The sequence below is a fragment of the Kogia breviceps genome, chromosome 12 (genome assembly GCF_026419965.1).
Source record: "Kogia breviceps isolate mKogBre1 chromosome 12, mKogBre1 haplotype 1, whole genome shotgun sequence".
NCBI lineage: Eukaryota > Metazoa > Chordata > Mammalia > Artiodactyla > Physeteridae > Kogia > Kogia breviceps.
Window position 1 is genome coordinate 42017253 of NC_081321.1, and position 16180 is coordinate 42033432.

The window sequence follows — 16180 nt, forward strand, 5'->3', positions numbered from 1 at the left end:
TGAGTTTCCATCACTTTATTTGCAAAAATAGAAAACTCAGCAATATGCGACACAGCGGGGTGGACGGGAGATGTAAACAGGGGAGGGGACAGCACCCTGACCCCCCCCAGAGAAAAAGGGGAGCCAGTGGGAATCTTATTTGGCAGCTAAATACAAACTGGGGATTGGAGGAAGAAGGGAGGGGTCACAGGGGCCCTGGGCTCCCCCTCCCAAGACCCCTGGAGGAAGGGGTCAATTCCAGGGTGTAAACAAAAGCTAATAAATAAATAGAGGCTTCCTCTGGGTCAGGGTGGGATCAGCTAAGCAGTGCCCACCCCCCCTCTCCCTGGGCCAAGCTGCTCTGGGGGTCACGGGGGGAAGGCACTAGGGGGAGAGGGATCCCCTGGCCCCTCTGTAGTGTAGGAGGGTTCCTGCCCCATGGCTGAGATGGGGGGCAGGGGGAGCCCAAGGCACATGACAGGACTGGGCGAGGGGCTTGTAACTGAGGGCACAAGGTAAACTCTGGGCCCTAGCAAAGAGGTGCAGAATGGACCTGCCTCTGTCCCTTTCACCCTCTGGCCCCCCACAGAAATGCAGGGCCCGACCTGCCCCACCCTGACCTGGCATGAGGATGGGGGCACAGCGGGCAGCGTGCGCCCGGCAGGTGCCTTACGCAGCATTAGGCACCAAGGACAGGGGCAAGAGGGTGGGCTCAGCACTCCCCCTATGCCCCCCCCCTTTTGGTCTCTAGTGTTCCTATTTGCTCCCAGAGGCCTAAGCACCCGGCAGAGGAAGGGGCTATGGAATGGCAGGGTCTTCCTCCTGCCCTGGGGAGTCTGGGACCCTGGTGTCTGAGGGGCAGTGCTGAGATTTTAGAGTCCAAACCCAGGCTCACCCCTCTGCCCTCTCTCCTGGAGGGAACAGGGCAGGCTCCCAAGACTGGAGAGGGAGCCGGTTAGAGCAGAAAGGGGATGAACACGGAGGCACCCCTGGAAACTTTGGCAAAAACAAGGAGCTCAGTGGAAGGGGTGGGGAGAGGGCAGAGCAGGTCCTCCCTCAGTCACTGGCAGTGTCTGGGAGATGGTCAGTCTGCTGCCTGGAGCCCCCAACCCGAGACAGGGGAAGTCAGGGGCCCTGGTCAGGGTGGGGGCTTCGGCCCCCTCTACCCTGGCCCCCAGGAACCTCATCCTCGCTGGAGGCCTTGGGGTGGGGGCCAGGCTGCGAGGAGTCGTCCTCAAACATTTCGGGGTTCTCCAGCATTTCTCGGATCAGGGGAGGCATTGGGCCCGGAATCTCCATCTTCAGGGTAATGGCCCTTTCCGCTCCTGCAATGGAGGGACAAGGAGGTTCGGGGGGGCTGAGGTACAGCCCCTAAGCTGACACCTTAACCTTGATGGACTGCCCTCTAACTCCCCTCTGGGGGCTCCCAGCACAGGCCTGCCACCTCTGTCACCCTCTCCCTATTCTAGGGTTCCTGGGGACTGCTCCTCTGCCTGGAGCCTCTGCCTGTCTTCTCTGCCAAGCCTGCTGCCCATCTGTCCCATCCTTTCACGCTGTCTCCTCAAAAATCACGTGGTGCCCAATTCCAGCCCCACTCCCTGGACACCCCGCCCCCCCCGCCAATGTCCATAGCTTGCCAGTTGTTCCTAGGGCTGTTCTTTTTTTTTTTTTTTTTTCTTTTTTTAGGGCTATTCTTAATAACATTTATAATTAGAATAGTTATCAAACACTGTCTGCCAGGCATCCTCCTAAACCAGTATTGTCCAATAGAACTTTCTGTGATGAAGGAAATATCTCCTCTGTCCAGTGCAGTAGTAACTGGCTGCACAGGGTTACTGAGCCCTGGAAATGTGGCTACTGCAACGGTGGAACTGAATTTGTAACTCAGTGCAGTTCTAAGCCCATTGTGTATTAACTCATTTCATCCTCACAAAACTTAGGAGGTAGGTGTAAGTCTAGCCCAGTTTATAAGCAGAAAAGCAATAAAAGAAAGGCACTTGCCCAAGTGTCCCCACTAGCATGTGGCTGAGCTAGGATGCTCGCGTAGGCTGCCTGGTTCTCACCCACTCTGTTCTTGTCTCTGCCTGACCCAGGAGACCAGCAGCTCCAGGAAGAGAGAGGGGAGGCTCGTTCCCGACTAACCCTTGGTGCTGATGCCCCGGAGGTCAGTGATCTTCATGAGCATCCTCGGGAACATGTAGGGCTGGCTGGGCCGTCGCCGCCGGGCATAGAGCCTCAGGGCTTCCAGCAGCGGCTCCTGAAGCTTGTCCACTTTCTCAGGCTCCTCCAGGTCCATGCGGTCTGTGGGGACAAGCACAGGGGAGTGAGAGAGGAAGAGATGGGGAAGACAGTGACAAGTGGCCCTGCCCTATGGCCCTCCAGGCCCCACACTTTAACCAGGAGCCCCACCCAGGACATCTCCCCTGTTCCAATCCCTTCCCCACCTCTGGCAAGAGGTTTTCTCTGGTAAATCACTCCTCCTGCCCAGACCTCTATGTCAGCACTAGTATCGGGGCGGGGGGTCTCCTCAGCTCCCCCTGGCTCTTCCCCTATTCTTATCCTTTGTTCCAGGCTGCCGGGGAGTCTGTACTGGAGCTGAGGAGTCTGTGGATGGGACCAATCAGGTGTAGGGTGTGGTGGGAAAGTAGTCTGAGCAAACGCCAGGGGGCGTCCCCGCACCTCCGCAGATGAGGCAGATGGCACTGAGCAGCCCTGTCTCTGTATCATCCATCTCCAGTGGCAGGAGCTGCCCAGCAAAGGCAAAGACGAGGTCTGTGAGGGGCCCGAAGCCAGCATTGTGCATCTGGGTCCGGTTCAGGGTCAGCCCGTCAGAGAAGGTCATGGTGTCCTGCTCTGGGGTGTACCTTGTGCAGATCCGCAGCATCTGGAGGTAGGCAGGGGCCAGGGTTAGTGCTGTCTCTGGGAAGGAGCGCTATGGGGGTGGGGAAAAGAGGGAATGAGGTGCAGGTGGAAAGTGAGGAGGTTAGGTCTTGAAGGAGGGCCACCTGAAACAGGCAGGGGGAGCAAGGCAGAGAGATGGAGGGTCTGAAGTTGGGGGTGGGAAGAGAAGTCAGAAGGAGGCAGGGCACCCAGAAGTCTAGGATCAGATCTCAGGGGCAGAGATTAAGACAAAAAGAGCTTGGGTTTCGAGGAGATCTGGGGAGTCCCAGATTGGAGGGGGGAAGAGAGATAATGAAATCTCTGTGTGGACCAGCTCCTTGGTCTCATATGAGGGTCAGGCTGTGGCAGAAGACAGGCCACGGGTCTTAACTTACTAGGATGTCCAGGCAGGCAGCCTTGAGCAGAGTGATCTGGTCAGCAATGCTGAGTCCTGTAAAGCCGGGCAGCCGTTTGGCAAACTCCACAATCTTGATGATGCACTTGGTGGCTAGCTCGCTGAACTTATCCCACAGGCCCAGATCCAGCTGCACCCGGTGGTCTGCACTGGAGTTCTGCAGGAAGGTCCGGTTAGAACACAAACGAAGGCCTATCCTGGGGGCTGTCTTCTTTCTGCCAATACCCCAGGCTCTCCCTTCTGCATTCAGATGCCCTCCTTGTTTGTCAGCACCAGACCATGGCCTCCAACACAACCCCTACCCATTCTCCAAAGTCAATGGTCCCCTGCCCTCACTGGGGCCCTGCCCACTCCTCACCGTAGTGTATTTGCCCAGCTGGCAGAGCGAGGGGAAGGTCTCTTGATGGGCTTTGCTGACCTTGGTGATGAGCTCTTCTAACTGGGGGCTCAGCTCATAGCTGTCAAGTGACCCTTCTTCCTTCACCTCTTTCTTCTTCTTGTTCCGATCATTCCGCACAGCTTGGGGGTGGAGGCGCAAGGAGAGGATCAAGACCCTCAGAACCTCCCTCTGGGTATCCCCTCTTACCCTAATTTAATGTGCTCTGGAGCATCCCTTCCCTGGGACCCTGGGCAGGGCCTCAGTTTCCCTGTCTCCTACACTAGCTCCCATTCCCAGGCTGGCTCTCCCCAGCCCCTCCCAGGGCCTGCAGGCCCTGCTCCCTCCCCAGGCCCTTCGGCTCCATCCTGCCCTTCCTGTCACCCTGCAGGAGCTGGGGAGGGGGGGCAGGATATGCAGGCAGCAGGATATCCACTTATAGCCTTGGCAGCACAATGGTGCAGGGGAGGGGGGGCACCCCAGATCCACCTCAGGCTCAGTCCTGGGAGCAGGGGAGGGTACTGGCAAGCCCCCCTAACTTCCCATGAAACAGGGAATGTGCACCAGTAACCCCCATTCACTCATTCAGAGGAAGGGTTAAGCTCTGAGAAGGGAGAATGGGAAGGGGTGGGGTCTCCTGGGTGAATGGAGCTAATCAAATAGGACTGGCCAGGGAGGAGGCACAGCACTCCAGGGCGGCTGGAGGCTGGACTGCAGAGGTCAGGAAAGTGGGGGTGGCCAGTGGGAAAAGGGTGGCAACCACAGGCTAGGACAGGAGCACTCCTGCCCAGGCAGGCCTAAGGGCCTACCTTCCTTGGACATGCCAACTTCAAAGCACTTCTGTAGCCGGCAGTATTGGCAACGATTCCGGGTCACCTTGTTGATGATACAGTTTTTGTCCCGGTGACATGTGTACACCATGTTCTTCTGGATGCTGCGGCGGAAGAAGCCCTGGAGTTGGGGGTAAGGGAGGAGGGTCAGTGAAGCAGGATGTTGGGAGTACCAGCCTCTCACGGGCCTTGCAGGCCTGAACCAATGTATTAACCACCTCTGTGCAAAGCAGCCAGTCCCTCCCACCTCAGAGGGATACCCCCACACACACAGTGAGTCTCTGATCTCACGCAGGTAACTGGATGCCCAGTGCGCCCGCCTCCACCACGTACACACCTTGCAGCCTTCACAAGAGCTGACCCCGTAGTGGTAGCCAGAGGACTTGTCATTGCACACGAAGCACGGCTTGTAGACCCGTGGCGGTGGAGGGGGTGAGGGCGAGCTGGGCACCATCTCCTCTGAGCTAGTGCTCTGCGTCTCCACCGCTGCGGGGAAGCAGTGATGTGAGGGTCAGGGAAGAAGGACCCCTCAGATCTCTAGGCATCCTCATCAGGTACACACTGCCTCCCCATTCCCACTTCTTCCTCTGGCTCAGCGGTGACAACACCATCGCCACCACAGTGATTTAAAGTCCCAACAACCCATAGACAGCCCCATAGTAAACACGTCCAGAAACCCCTAAACGACCACTATGACCTCCCAGTCTGGCCATCTCCCTCTACAATAATGCCCTACAGAACACTGCTCAATTCTCCAAATTCTAGGTCAAGGCCATCCCAGAAGTTAAATTCTCTGGGCCTCAGTTTCCCCAGCTACAAAGTAGGTGTGTTACAGCCCGTGGCTCTGAACTCTCTAGTCACTCCCTCTCACATCGGGTCCCTGCCGGGTAGTCTCCCTCCTATACCCTTCTCCTCCTCATGAGGCCATAGATCTGGGTGTGAGGAGGCAAATTCCAGACCACCTGTGGCTAGCACCTGGCTAAATGACCTGCTGGGAGGCTCAGGAGGCAGAACAGAACCTCGTTTTCTCTCAAGCAGTACAGGGTAGACAATCCTTGAGCTTCTCCCCCTCATATCAGCCCCCAAATAATCGCCAGTGTCCTTTTCCCCAGAAACCACTGAGACAGTGGAGGAAATGGGACACAAGTATTGGGAAGGTACGTTAGGGCATATGCAACAGCCTTATTTTACACCTGAAGAAACTGAGGCCAAGAGAGAGAAGTGACCAGCCCAGTGCCACACCGCCAGTTACGGTGGAGCCAAGGCTCTCGGGTCTTCTAACTAGATCTACGTGGCCTGGCCAGGAGTTAGAGAAGTTGGGAAAGGGAGACAGGTATTTGCTCAGATTCTCAGGTCTAGAAGCTGCTGGGGGTGTAGTGTAGCAAAGCAGAGAAGTCAGGCGACAGTGGGTAAACAGGGCTGATGGGGGAGGGGAGCTATCTCTGGACCCTCTGTGAGCTGTGTCTTCACTCCTAAACTTCCCCTGCAAATACCCAAATACAGCTCAAAAGAGATCTCCGCCCATGCCACGCACGGTGCTGGGGGGAGGACGCCCTCTGTTTGGGAGGCTGCTGAGTAAACCTCTTTTGGGTGTGTGGCTGATCTTCAGAGGCTTCAAAAAAAACTTTTAATTAAATTATTCAACCTGTAGGACCAGTTGCCCAAACCTGGAGGGCCTAAGTTAATGCAAGAAAACCCTAAGACCCTCCCTAAGGAGTGTCCCTTGCTTGTACCCACCTCATGAACACCTTCTTCCTTCTAACCTGCTGTAGCCCACCTGGTCAGAAGTCCACCCAGGCCACCAGAAGGACAGAAGGAAGGCTCGGACGCCGGGGTTCCAGGCTAGCTCCACCCTCCCCACAGGAGGAAAGCCCTCCCCACCCCCCCGACACACACAGACACTCAATTAGCATAAGAATCCAGCTGGAGTGAGATTCCCCAATGAAAAAGGAGAGAGGAGGGGAGGAAAGGAGGGTGCCTGGAGTCTATTCAGAACCTGGTGGGAAATCCGGGGTGGGAGGGGGGGCGGCTGGTGCTGAGAGATGGGGGGCGGGCTGGAATGCCTTTCAGGATGGTCCCAGTGTCCTCTGAGGGCACATGTGCTGCCCACAGGCCAGTGCGTGGGGTGGTGCTCACTCGGCACTGACGCGCTCCCTGCCCGAAGAGCGCTGCCTCATTTCCTCTCTTGCAAAAGGGTCCTGGGTGTGGTCAGACTGGCATGGGCCAGTGCCAGCCAATTATTATGAGACTGGGGGTAGCAGGGAGACAGGCCCAGAGGCAGCTTTTCTCATATGCGTGGTACTGTCGCCCCTTCTCGGAACCCCTCTGGCACACTCCCGTCCCTGAACCCTAAAGCACAGCCCAGTAGCTCTGGTCAGTCTGGGAGCAAAGGGCGCAGGAAGGCTAATCGTTGTCACTCCACTGAGATTCCCTTCTCAGCCCTGGGCAGAGACCCCAGCACCAAGGGGATGCCGCTCCTGGCTAAGCAGGGGCCCCTGCAGGGGAGGAGGGGGGTGGCTCTGGGGTTTTCTCCTTTTAAAGCCCAAATTGCTGAAATTGAGGAAATTCCTGGCCAGGCTGAGCGGAGCTTCAAACAAACTCTTTATAACCGGCTGTAAACACTCCCAGCTGCGAGGCCCTGGGCCGAGAAGCCTGGGCTCACAATCTGACACACACCTCCTTGGAGACACTCTCACATGTCAACAACACACGGGGCACAAAAGCAGGCACTTTTACCAGTGGGCTCCTATACCCCAATGGGACCCTGGCACAGAAGAACACCCAGGTGGGCACAGAGGCACATTCACTCCAGCTACACCATGCAGCTGGATGCACAAGTCATAAGGAGGACACACAACACCCAGCGCTCGCTTCACAGTTGCAAGCGAGAAGCTCTGCCCCCAGACAAACACCCACGGCCTGCCAACGCAGCACCAGGACACCGATGCTGCCAAATACAAACACACCAAAGGACCTCTTTCCTTCCCTGGATTAGACACACAGGTCTAAACTACTTTCTCTCTGAAAGTGTGTGGAGCAGGCCTGAGGCCCACCAAGACCCTAGAGGCCAAAATTGTTGGTCCAAACTGAAATGCAAAAACATACTGCCAGCCAAGTCCCACAGGCTTCCCTGGGCCTGAAAAAGACGGGGTTCCTGCCCAGCCCCCACAAAAACCCTTCCTGGGAGATTCTCTCCATCTCAGCACCCCTCCCAACATATCCCACGTCCCTATCCTATTGGGCCATGAGAGAAGGTTAAGAATTCACAAGGATTTGGTGCAAGGCAACAGTTCACGCTTTCCCCGCCCTTTAAATGCTAAGCTTTTCATTCTTGCCCCACCCCACCTCACGGTACAGTCTCCTGTTTGCCACCTCCCTCTTCCAGTCTCCCAGTTGTTAAATCTGAGCAGCTCTGCCCTGCAACCAAAAGACCAAAAAAAAAAAAAAAAAAAAAAAAATCCGATCTCGTAAACAGCGCTGCCGAGTGCCAAGGAGCGAGGCGCGTTGGCGGGGGCTCAGTGACCCCGCGCGCGCACTCCCCGGCCGCCCGCCGCCCGCCCCTTCCCAGCGTGCCCCCCAGCCCCGCGTCCCCGGGCTCCGAGCGCCGTTCCAGCCCCGGGGAAATTCGGGGGTGTTCCAGGCTTCCCTCCCCACCCCCGCCAGGCACTTCAGCCCTGGCTTCAAAGCCGCCTCTCATCTGGACTTCATTTTTACTGCCTCTCAATCCCCGGCTTTTTATTACCGCTCTGGAAAGGGGTTCCAGGGCCCCAGGCCTGGCATCTCCCATTTCACAGAGAGGGGAAGATGGATATTTGGGGACCCAGGAGTCCCGCTCCCCCGGCCGCAGCCACCTCCAGGCCACTCCTCACCGTAACACCAACTTTTCTTGAAACTTTTCGCTTCCTACTGAAGTTGTGGGCTCGAGCCATAGGAAAAAGTGCACACAACCCTATACACATTTCCTAAAATTTCTTTTCTCAATGGGGGAGGGGGAAGCCAGAACCCAGCCGTGCCCCGCTTGCGTGCACAACCCCTTACACCTCGCACGCAGCACACACAGAGGGTGCACGCTCGAACACAGCACTTTCCAAACCGCCCCCGCAGCCACGCAGGGCACACGCCCTCCCGGCCTCAAGTCACAAACATCCCCACACGGGGCCATGCGGACCTGCCAACGCTGGCGGAGGGCGACGCTGAGTGGAGAGACCCTTACGCCCACACCCGCGCCGCCTAGGCGAGGCGCTGCACACTCCAGGGATGCACACGCTCTGCAAATAATATTTTTACACTCGCGACTTCCCACATGGACTTTACAAACGCCACTCACGGTCCTGGGTGCCATAACCCTCCCGGGCCACGGACCTGCCGGCACAAACTACCAACGCACCTCGGCCTCTCCCTATCCCCGGGAACTCTGGAGGGTCACCAACCACAGGTCCTAGCTATACACCCACCATAAAAAACACACACACACTCCAAACACTACTGCACACACCCAAAGGAGTCGCTGAGGCCCCCACGTTTAAAGGGCCAGTACCTCTTTCCTACACACCCGGCCTTCACATGGATAGGGTCAGCATCTCCGCTTGCAACCCAAGTCCACCTTTTACACACGGAACGAGAGAGCCGCTGCCTGTCCTGCACCCCACACCCCACCCCCAACGTAGGGCTCGAGTACCTACATTGCAGACTGGCGGGTTGAGGCCAGGCAAAAGACTCGAGTCCGGCGAAACAGGAGCTGCCGGTGGCTCTGCGCAGCAAGCCGGCCCCGGGTCCGGCCGCCCCGTACAGCCGTCGCGGACCCGGGGCAAACGTTTCCATGCAGTCGTACATCGCGACCCGGCTTGGAGGGATGCTGGGTGCTAGGAACACCAAGGACCCGCAGCCGATTCCCCCTCCTCCCCCGGCGGCGCCCCGCTCCTGGAGGGGGGGAGGGGGAGGGCTAGCATAGGGCGCCGGGCTGCATGGGGGGTAAGGGGTGGGCGGGGAAGAGGGGGATCCCCAGCAGGGGAAAGGGACTGGGCGGGGCGCAGAGCCGGGGCTACCGCTCCAGCCGCGGTCCGCCTCACTCTGGGCGCCTCGGCGGCTAGGACTGGGGAGACGTTTTGTAAAAGCGAAGCCCGGCGGGGTGGGGGGTGGGGCTTGGAGAGCTAAGGGGGCCGGGCACCAAGATGAGCAGAGCTGGGAGTGGAACACACGCACTCGCACCGTGGCGCGCTTGCTTGCTTAGACACACATCCGTGCGTGCATTTATCTTGGCAGGCACCACGCATTTGCAAATATGCAATAGTGCACATGCATGTCTGCACGCGCATAAAATTAGAGGTGCACACACGTTTTGGCAAACACACCTGGCTCGGGAGAACGCTTGCAAGGATTCTCTCTCCACAGCTCGAAGGCTTTGCAAGCTTTTGCACTTAGGCGCGTGCCAAGGTCGGGGATGGGGGAAGGAGTGGAGAAACCGAGCACACGCATTTCCTTTCGAGTTTCCCCTCCCCCCAGCGCTCCTTTTTTTTACACAAGTCACTACAGGCAGGGGTGTCAAGGAGGACTGGGAAGAGGGAACATGGAAGTTCCCTGCGCGCGGCACTTCTCCAGAGCCCAGGGACCTGCACTACCTCCACCCGCTCATTCCCAGGCCTGGCTCCTCCCTCTCCCTCCGCGCGCGCGCTGCAGGGCCGAACATTACATTCCTGCGGCTCAGCGCGCGCGGCCTGCTCCTTCCTTCCCGTCCTCCCACCCCCGGTCGGAGGGCCGGAGCGCGCTCCCGCCGTGAACTCTCCGGGAACCCCCCTCGGGGCGGGTGGCCGGGCGCGCTCACCTCCTCCTGACCCGGCCCCGCCCCACCCCGCCCAGGCCGTAGCCCGCGCCGCCGCGGAGCCCCCCCGCCCCTCCTGCGCAGCCCGAGTCTACCCTTCTTAGGCCGAGGAGTCCTCCCTCCGCCGCGGCCCGGGCCGCCTCCCTCCGAGTCCCCCAAGCCTCATCCCGCGGCTGACACTCCCGGAGCTCCTCCAGTGCCCCTTCCTCGAACCTGACTTCAGCACAAGACTCCCACCCCAAACTGCTGCCGCCGTGCCAGCTGCGCCTCGGACGACACGGCCTTCCTGAGTGCCAGCTCCCCTCCCCCAGAGTCGCTACCGTGCCAGTCGCCCCCAAGTGCCTCTTCGGCAATAACTGCGCGTCTGGTCGGTAACTGTTCTCAGTCATTAAATATCCCCACCAGTGGCAAACTGCCCCTTCTCCCCTTCAGCGCCACACTTAGTGCCCTTCGGATCTCCGAGGGCCGCCCCACTCCTCCCTCGCGGGCCCCTTCCGGGCACTGAGTGCCCTCGACCGGCGGAGAAGGGGGTGGGGGGGGCGGGAGTTTGGCCACGTCAAGAGTTTGCCCTCGCCGAGCCGGGCCGAGTCGGGGACCCTGGCCCCGGGACAGCGCCAGCGGCGGCGACTCCCGGAAACCGCCCCCTTCCCCGCGCCCCGCCCGCCGCCCGGCCGCCCGGCGGGCCGGCCCAGCCGGCTCTGTCAGCGCCGCTCACAAGGGGAGTGCCGGGGGAGCGGGAGCGGCGCCCGGCCCGGCCCCTTCCCCCTCCCGGCGGCGGTGGCTGGGCCAGGGCGGGGCGCGCTTTTCTAAGAATCTGTTGTATCGGGTGGGGGGCTCACTGGGGTGCCGCAGGAGTGGGGCGCCAGTTTGGAAGAATAAAGAGCAGGAAGGGGTGCCAGAGTAGGCGAGGGAAGGGAAGGCAGGCGCGGAGGAGGGGCCGCGGTGGCTGCGGGGGACTGAAGGGGGCAGGGCTGGGAAGGAGGGCCTGGTTGGCGGATGGGGGGCCGCGGGGTGGCAGGGCCGACTCGGGGGACTCGTAGCAGGGATGAAGAGGGAATGCATTGCTCTTTCCAGTCCATCCTGAGCTCCCTGTTCTTGCCCCCAACCCCAAATACCCCATTTCTGACTCCAGCCATCCCCCACTAAAAGAAAAAAGGGGTGACAGACTTCTAAGTCAGAACCTGGTCAGTGGCAAAAAAAAGTCAATTAAGTGCAAAGTGGGAAACAAGGGGAGAAGAGAGCCCTGATAGTCAACTCTAGGCTGTCAGTCCCCCCCACCCTTCCCCCTCCGAAATCTGAAAGGTCCCAATTAAGTCAGGCCTGCCTGGTTGGTAATTAGAACCAGAAGTGGCCAGGCCACAGGGAGGGGGGTTGGGAGTGGGGCACAGGAGGAGTGGGGGGAGGGCTCCAGGAAGTCATGAGTTCTCAATAGCCCCCTTTTCTCTCCACCAGATGCACCCCACTCCTCATCACCCCATCTGTGTGTGCTTCCCAGGCACTGCAGGGAGAGGGGACCTTAGAAGGGACCAGGCATTGGGGTGTCAGGCCCACCCTAACCTCCAACCCCCAATCCCCCCCATTCTAGATAGTCTTAGCCTTGAGGAGAAGGTAAGGGGATGGGGGAATCTAGTGCCCCCTCTTTTCCCCAAAGTCCCCCCAGCCCTTATTGCAGCAATTAGACCCATTAGCCTTCTAGCATTTCATGGGAACCAGATGTTCTCCACCAGCCTGGTGGGAGCATTAGGGGGGGCTGCCTGACTCACCCCCTTCCCTATGATCCCCACCACCAAGGCGCACCCCTCCCAGCTACAGCCCCACAAAGTCATGGCCCCAGAGGCAAGGAGAAGTGTACCCCTCCCCCACTCCCGAAGCTGTTCACACTGAATCTGGTGTGGTCACCCCTCAGAGCCTCTACCACCCTGGCAAGGATGAATTTGGCCAAGGAGAGGCTGTGCGGGGAGGAACAGCTAACCCCTTCATCCCTCCTTTCCTCCCCTCCTGCCACCTTCTGGAAGGGGCTTGAGGATGACTGGCTCTGAATTCCTCAAGCTAAATTCTCCTTTTCTTCCAGAACCTTCCCTCAAAAAACTGAAGTGGGGGCATTTCAAAGCAAAGAAGGCGCCACCCCAACGGTAAGTCCTAACTTAGGAGTCCCACCTGAAGGGCAATAGGAGGGGTCTCTGGAGGAGGGGGCAGCAGTGGAGCGAAGGAATAGGGAGGTGTGATTGAGGGACAGGCCCCAAAGCAGGAGTGCTGGGCAGGATGGGGGCTGGGACCGGGGAGGGGGCCAGGAGAGGGGGGTGCAGCCTGGGCCCCAGCGGCGGCGGCTTGCCCAGCTCCCCCCCGCCAGAGAGGTTTCCTGTTGCAATCAAAGCCCCGTTTGTGTCGGCCTGGAGCTGGAGCCCGAGCCTGAGCAGGAGAGACCAGGGAGGGGAGGGGAAGGAGGCAGTCGGCTGGGTTTTTTTCCTGGAGGAGGCCTCGCTGCCGCCTGCTCACCACCGGTACCGCCTGCTTAACAAGGCCCCTTGCCTCTCCCGGAGTCTGGGTTCTCTCTATGTCTGCGCCTTTCAGCCTGTGTTATTTCCCTCTCATCTCGTTTAGGTCTGTGAGTCTCTCTTTTTCAGTTTAAGTAGAACTCTTTTTCTTCCTGTGCCAGCATGCCCTCAGTTTCTCCGTGTGACTTAGTATGGTGCAGCCTGGGTTCCTAGCCCAGAGACACTGTCACCAAGTTCAGAGGACAAGCAGGGCTAGGTTCTCAGGACACCATCTATCTCCTCAAGAGGGGGAGGAGGGCAAGGCTTCCCTTCCCTCCCATCACACTCTGTTCCCTGCAGTCTTGATAAAACAAACATACAACACACCAGTGTTCATAAACATGGAAATACATGAGGACACAGATAGCAGGGTTTTATGCATGTGTGTGAGCAAGCACACACAGACACACGCACACCCCCCTCCGCTTTCCCACGCACACAGGCCTGTGCTGCCCTAGCAGCACGCGCTCCCCTTCCCACTGCCATCCTCCACCATGAGGTTCTTAGACACCTGCCTTAACCACTCAGGCCCCTAGAGCACCCCAACAGATGGAGCAAGACTGCCCTTCTCAACATGGATGTCTCCAAGGTGCTAGGGACCCAGCAGTAGGATTCAGGAGCCAGCCCCAGGGAGAAGTTCCAGACTCCTTCAGGGACCACCCACCCCCCCTCCCACAGATCAGGGGAGAGAGGTTGAACAGAGAGACCCAGACTCCAGGTGACTGTGGCTTTGGCATCAGACTTAGGCCTCCAATTCCCCTCCATTAGATGTCCCAGACAAAAAGGGACAGCAGGGCAGAGACGTGAGAGAATACACTTTCCCCCCTCAGCCACTGTCCCACTGCCAGAGGTCTCCCAGACTCCAGGATCCCCTCCTCTCCCCACTGCTCCCTCTCATTCACCACTAGGTGCTGCGTGCCCCACTCCCATGCAAGCTGTCTGGACCCAGGCCTTCCCCTCCTTCCCACCCCACTGCCCCCTCTCTGCCCAGGCCTGTCCCCCTGCTGCCAGCCGCACCCTCCCCAGCTACCTGCCCTGGTTCTGGCTCCTCCCTGGGATTTCTTCTTTCAGCCCCTCCTCCTGCAGGGCGACCTTAGGGGATACAGCCTAGTCTGACCCCTTCCCCTACCTTGACCTCACTTTGAACCCTGACCTTGGTCTCAGTGTGTCCAGGGCACAGGGGCACATGGAGAACTTCATTGGGGACTGGCTACTGGCTCTCAGCATTCTCCCCACCACCATTGTCTCTACTCTGCCTCCTCACTCACGCTCCCTTAGCTGCCTCAGGAACTCGGGAAAATCAAGTCCCAAGATACTGAGTTGTACTGCCCTCTGCAAGAAGTACATTCATGTGGGGAGGGTGGTTCCCTCCCACCCCACAGACCCTGGGACAGATTCTTGGGGTGCAAATGAGGTAGGGGAAGCCCAGCTGAGGTTTCTAAAAAGGGGGGCTTTGTGCTCTCTCGTTCACCTGCGTGCCACCCAAATAACCCCTGTTGGACTACAGACAGGCCACCGGCAGGCCTCACCAAACCCCAGACACACCGTCAGCAGCCCTATGAAATACTGCCTCACTCTTCACACTGACTCTTTGTTGCAACCCGGGAATTCTGTATGTGAGCAGTGTCTCAGGGCCATGCTGTGCACACACAACTGCATATGGCCTCTCACACACGCACACACCTTCTCTAGATGAGCAAGCTCTTTCCAGCAGAGCTGCCAGCCAGGCCTAGTCACCCCTTCACACACACACACACACACACACACACACACACACACACACCTCTGAGTGCCAGGCCTAGTCACCCCTTCACACACACACACACACACACACACACACACACACACACACACACACACACACACACACACACACCTCTGAGTGCCTGCTCCTAAAGGCAGGCCCCTTCTCCACCTCTCTCTTTCTCAGCTTGTGGAGCTATAAAGGATGTCTTTATCCTTTGGTCTTTTCTTTTCTTTCTCTCTCTCTGGAACTGCCCCTCTCTCTATCACCTCCCCTTCTATCCAGGTGGGGGCTTCTCTATACCACCTCCCACACTGAGGCCAGCATCCCAGCCTTCCAGCTCACGGGCACCCACGCCTGTAATGGCCTAGCGAGGAGGAACAACTACCAAGTGGAAGGAGAGGGGATCCAGAGGGATGAAGAGAGGCCTAAGGCTTGCTGCTGTCAGCACTCAAAGGCTTCACCCAAAGAGGGCAGGCCTGAGGGACAAGTAGGGATCTGCACAGCATGTGGGCACCGTGCCAGACCTAGAGAGAGAGGAGTACACAACCCACATGGCTGGAGGAGAGGATGCTTCTGGAACACCCCCTGCACCTCCCCGGATTACTTATGGTACAAGAACTACCTTCTTTGCGGCTGTTTCCACCCTCCCCAGAACCAAGAGGGAAGTTTCCTGACACATCTTTGGGCACCTGGTACTACGTTCCATTCCTCTTTTTGCAGCCTCCCCCTAATTCAGAACAATTTTACCTCTTGATCACAGAGTTGGGGTATTGGCCTCCCAGACTCCTCCATTTTGCAGCCTGGCTCCCCACACCCCACACTGCAGGCAGGCAGCAGCCTCAGACTTCACCAGACCCACCCTTGGCTGCCCATACAAAGGGGTTCTCCCTACTGGTTGAGTCATTCAGGAGGCAACTTCAGAGCCCCAAATTTTAGGCATGCTACTTTCCCATTCTAGTTGCACAAGAGAACTCTCATTTGCAAGTACGTCCATTTGCTCCACATCCAAACCCCCTCGTGGCTACCCGTGTCACCTCCTCCATTGGATCAAACCCCCAGCCCTGCCTGCCTTCCTAACTGGGGCACCAATTTTCCCTATCATCCACCCACGAAATGCCCTCCTGTTTCCACTTGCCCTCATCCCCCAAGATCCCTGAGACTCACACAGAGAGGCCATCTCCTTGGGGAGGTCAGGCTGGCCCAAGCCCCGGAAGCTAGGACTCAGCATCTCGAAAGGTGGAGACCCCCTGAGTGCCCCTGGGAAGGCGAAGGGGAAGCCAGCCCCTGGGTAGCCAGAGCCAGGCCCCAGGGCACCAGGCATAAAGAGTCGCTCCTTATTGGTGGCCATGGCCGCTGCAGTGTGGGAGGCTGAATCCCCTGGGGTCTGCAGTGGGCGGGGGACTTCTTCAGCCACAGCCCCCGCCCATGCCCACTGCCCGGGCCTGGGAGGCTCCGTGCCCGCCCTGCTTGGCCTGCTCACTGGGTCTCCAAGACTCCTAAGGAGAAAGAAAGGAAAAGGAGGGATGAGAGAATGATCACTCTGAGGATCCAAGCCCCATGGCCCTCTCCCAGCTGGAGTCTTTTCCCTCCTTGCCGCCTGC

General features: G+C 58.6%; 2 protein-coding genes and 1 long non-coding RNA gene across 6 annotated transcripts in view; 2 read left to right on the top strand and 1 right to left on the bottom strand.

The window, feature by feature from the left end:
• The window catches only part of ZNF740 (zinc finger protein 740), a 28594-nt gene extending 26496 nt beyond the window's left edge, over positions 1-2098 (top strand). The window contains exon 8 of the mRNA XM_059082134.2: positions 2073-2098. The gene's annotated coding sequence lies outside the window, so the exon portion shown is untranslated. The remainder of the gene's footprint in view (positions 1-2072) is intronic.
• The window catches only part of RARG (retinoic acid receptor gamma), a 20326-nt gene continuing 4146 nt past the window's right edge, over positions 1-16180 (bottom strand). Inside the window, exons 2-9 of one of the 4 annotated variants that reach the window (XM_059082113.2) lie at positions 15744-16075; positions 4818-4966; positions 4460-4601; positions 3633-3793; positions 3255-3431; positions 2659-2863; positions 2122-2280; positions 1-1304 (exon numbers count right to left, since the gene is read on the bottom strand). In XM_059082113.2, the coding sequence (XP_058938096.1) occupies positions 1105-1304; positions 2122-2280; positions 2659-2863; positions 3255-3431; positions 3633-3793; positions 4460-4601; positions 4818-4966; positions 15744-15927 (1377 nt within the window). In that variant the 5' untranslated portion in view covers positions 15928-16075 and the 3' untranslated portion in view covers positions 1-1104. Of the gene's footprint in view, positions 1305-2121; positions 2281-2658; positions 2864-3254; positions 3432-3632; positions 3794-4459; positions 4602-4817; positions 4967-6217; positions 6292-8349; positions 9605-15743; positions 16076-16180 lie in introns of those variants that run through there. The other 3 variants (XM_059082114.2, XM_067009376.1, XM_067009377.1) reach the window with 3 other exon arrangements.
• Positions 10396-16180, top strand: part of LOC136792268 (uncharacterized) — a 20673-nt gene continuing 14888 nt past the window's right edge. Inside the window, exons 1-2 of the long non-coding RNA XR_010835817.1 lie at positions 10396-10665; positions 12370-12430. This is a non-coding gene — a long non-coding RNA (uncharacterized lncRNA). The remainder of the gene's footprint in view (positions 10666-12369; positions 12431-16180) is intronic.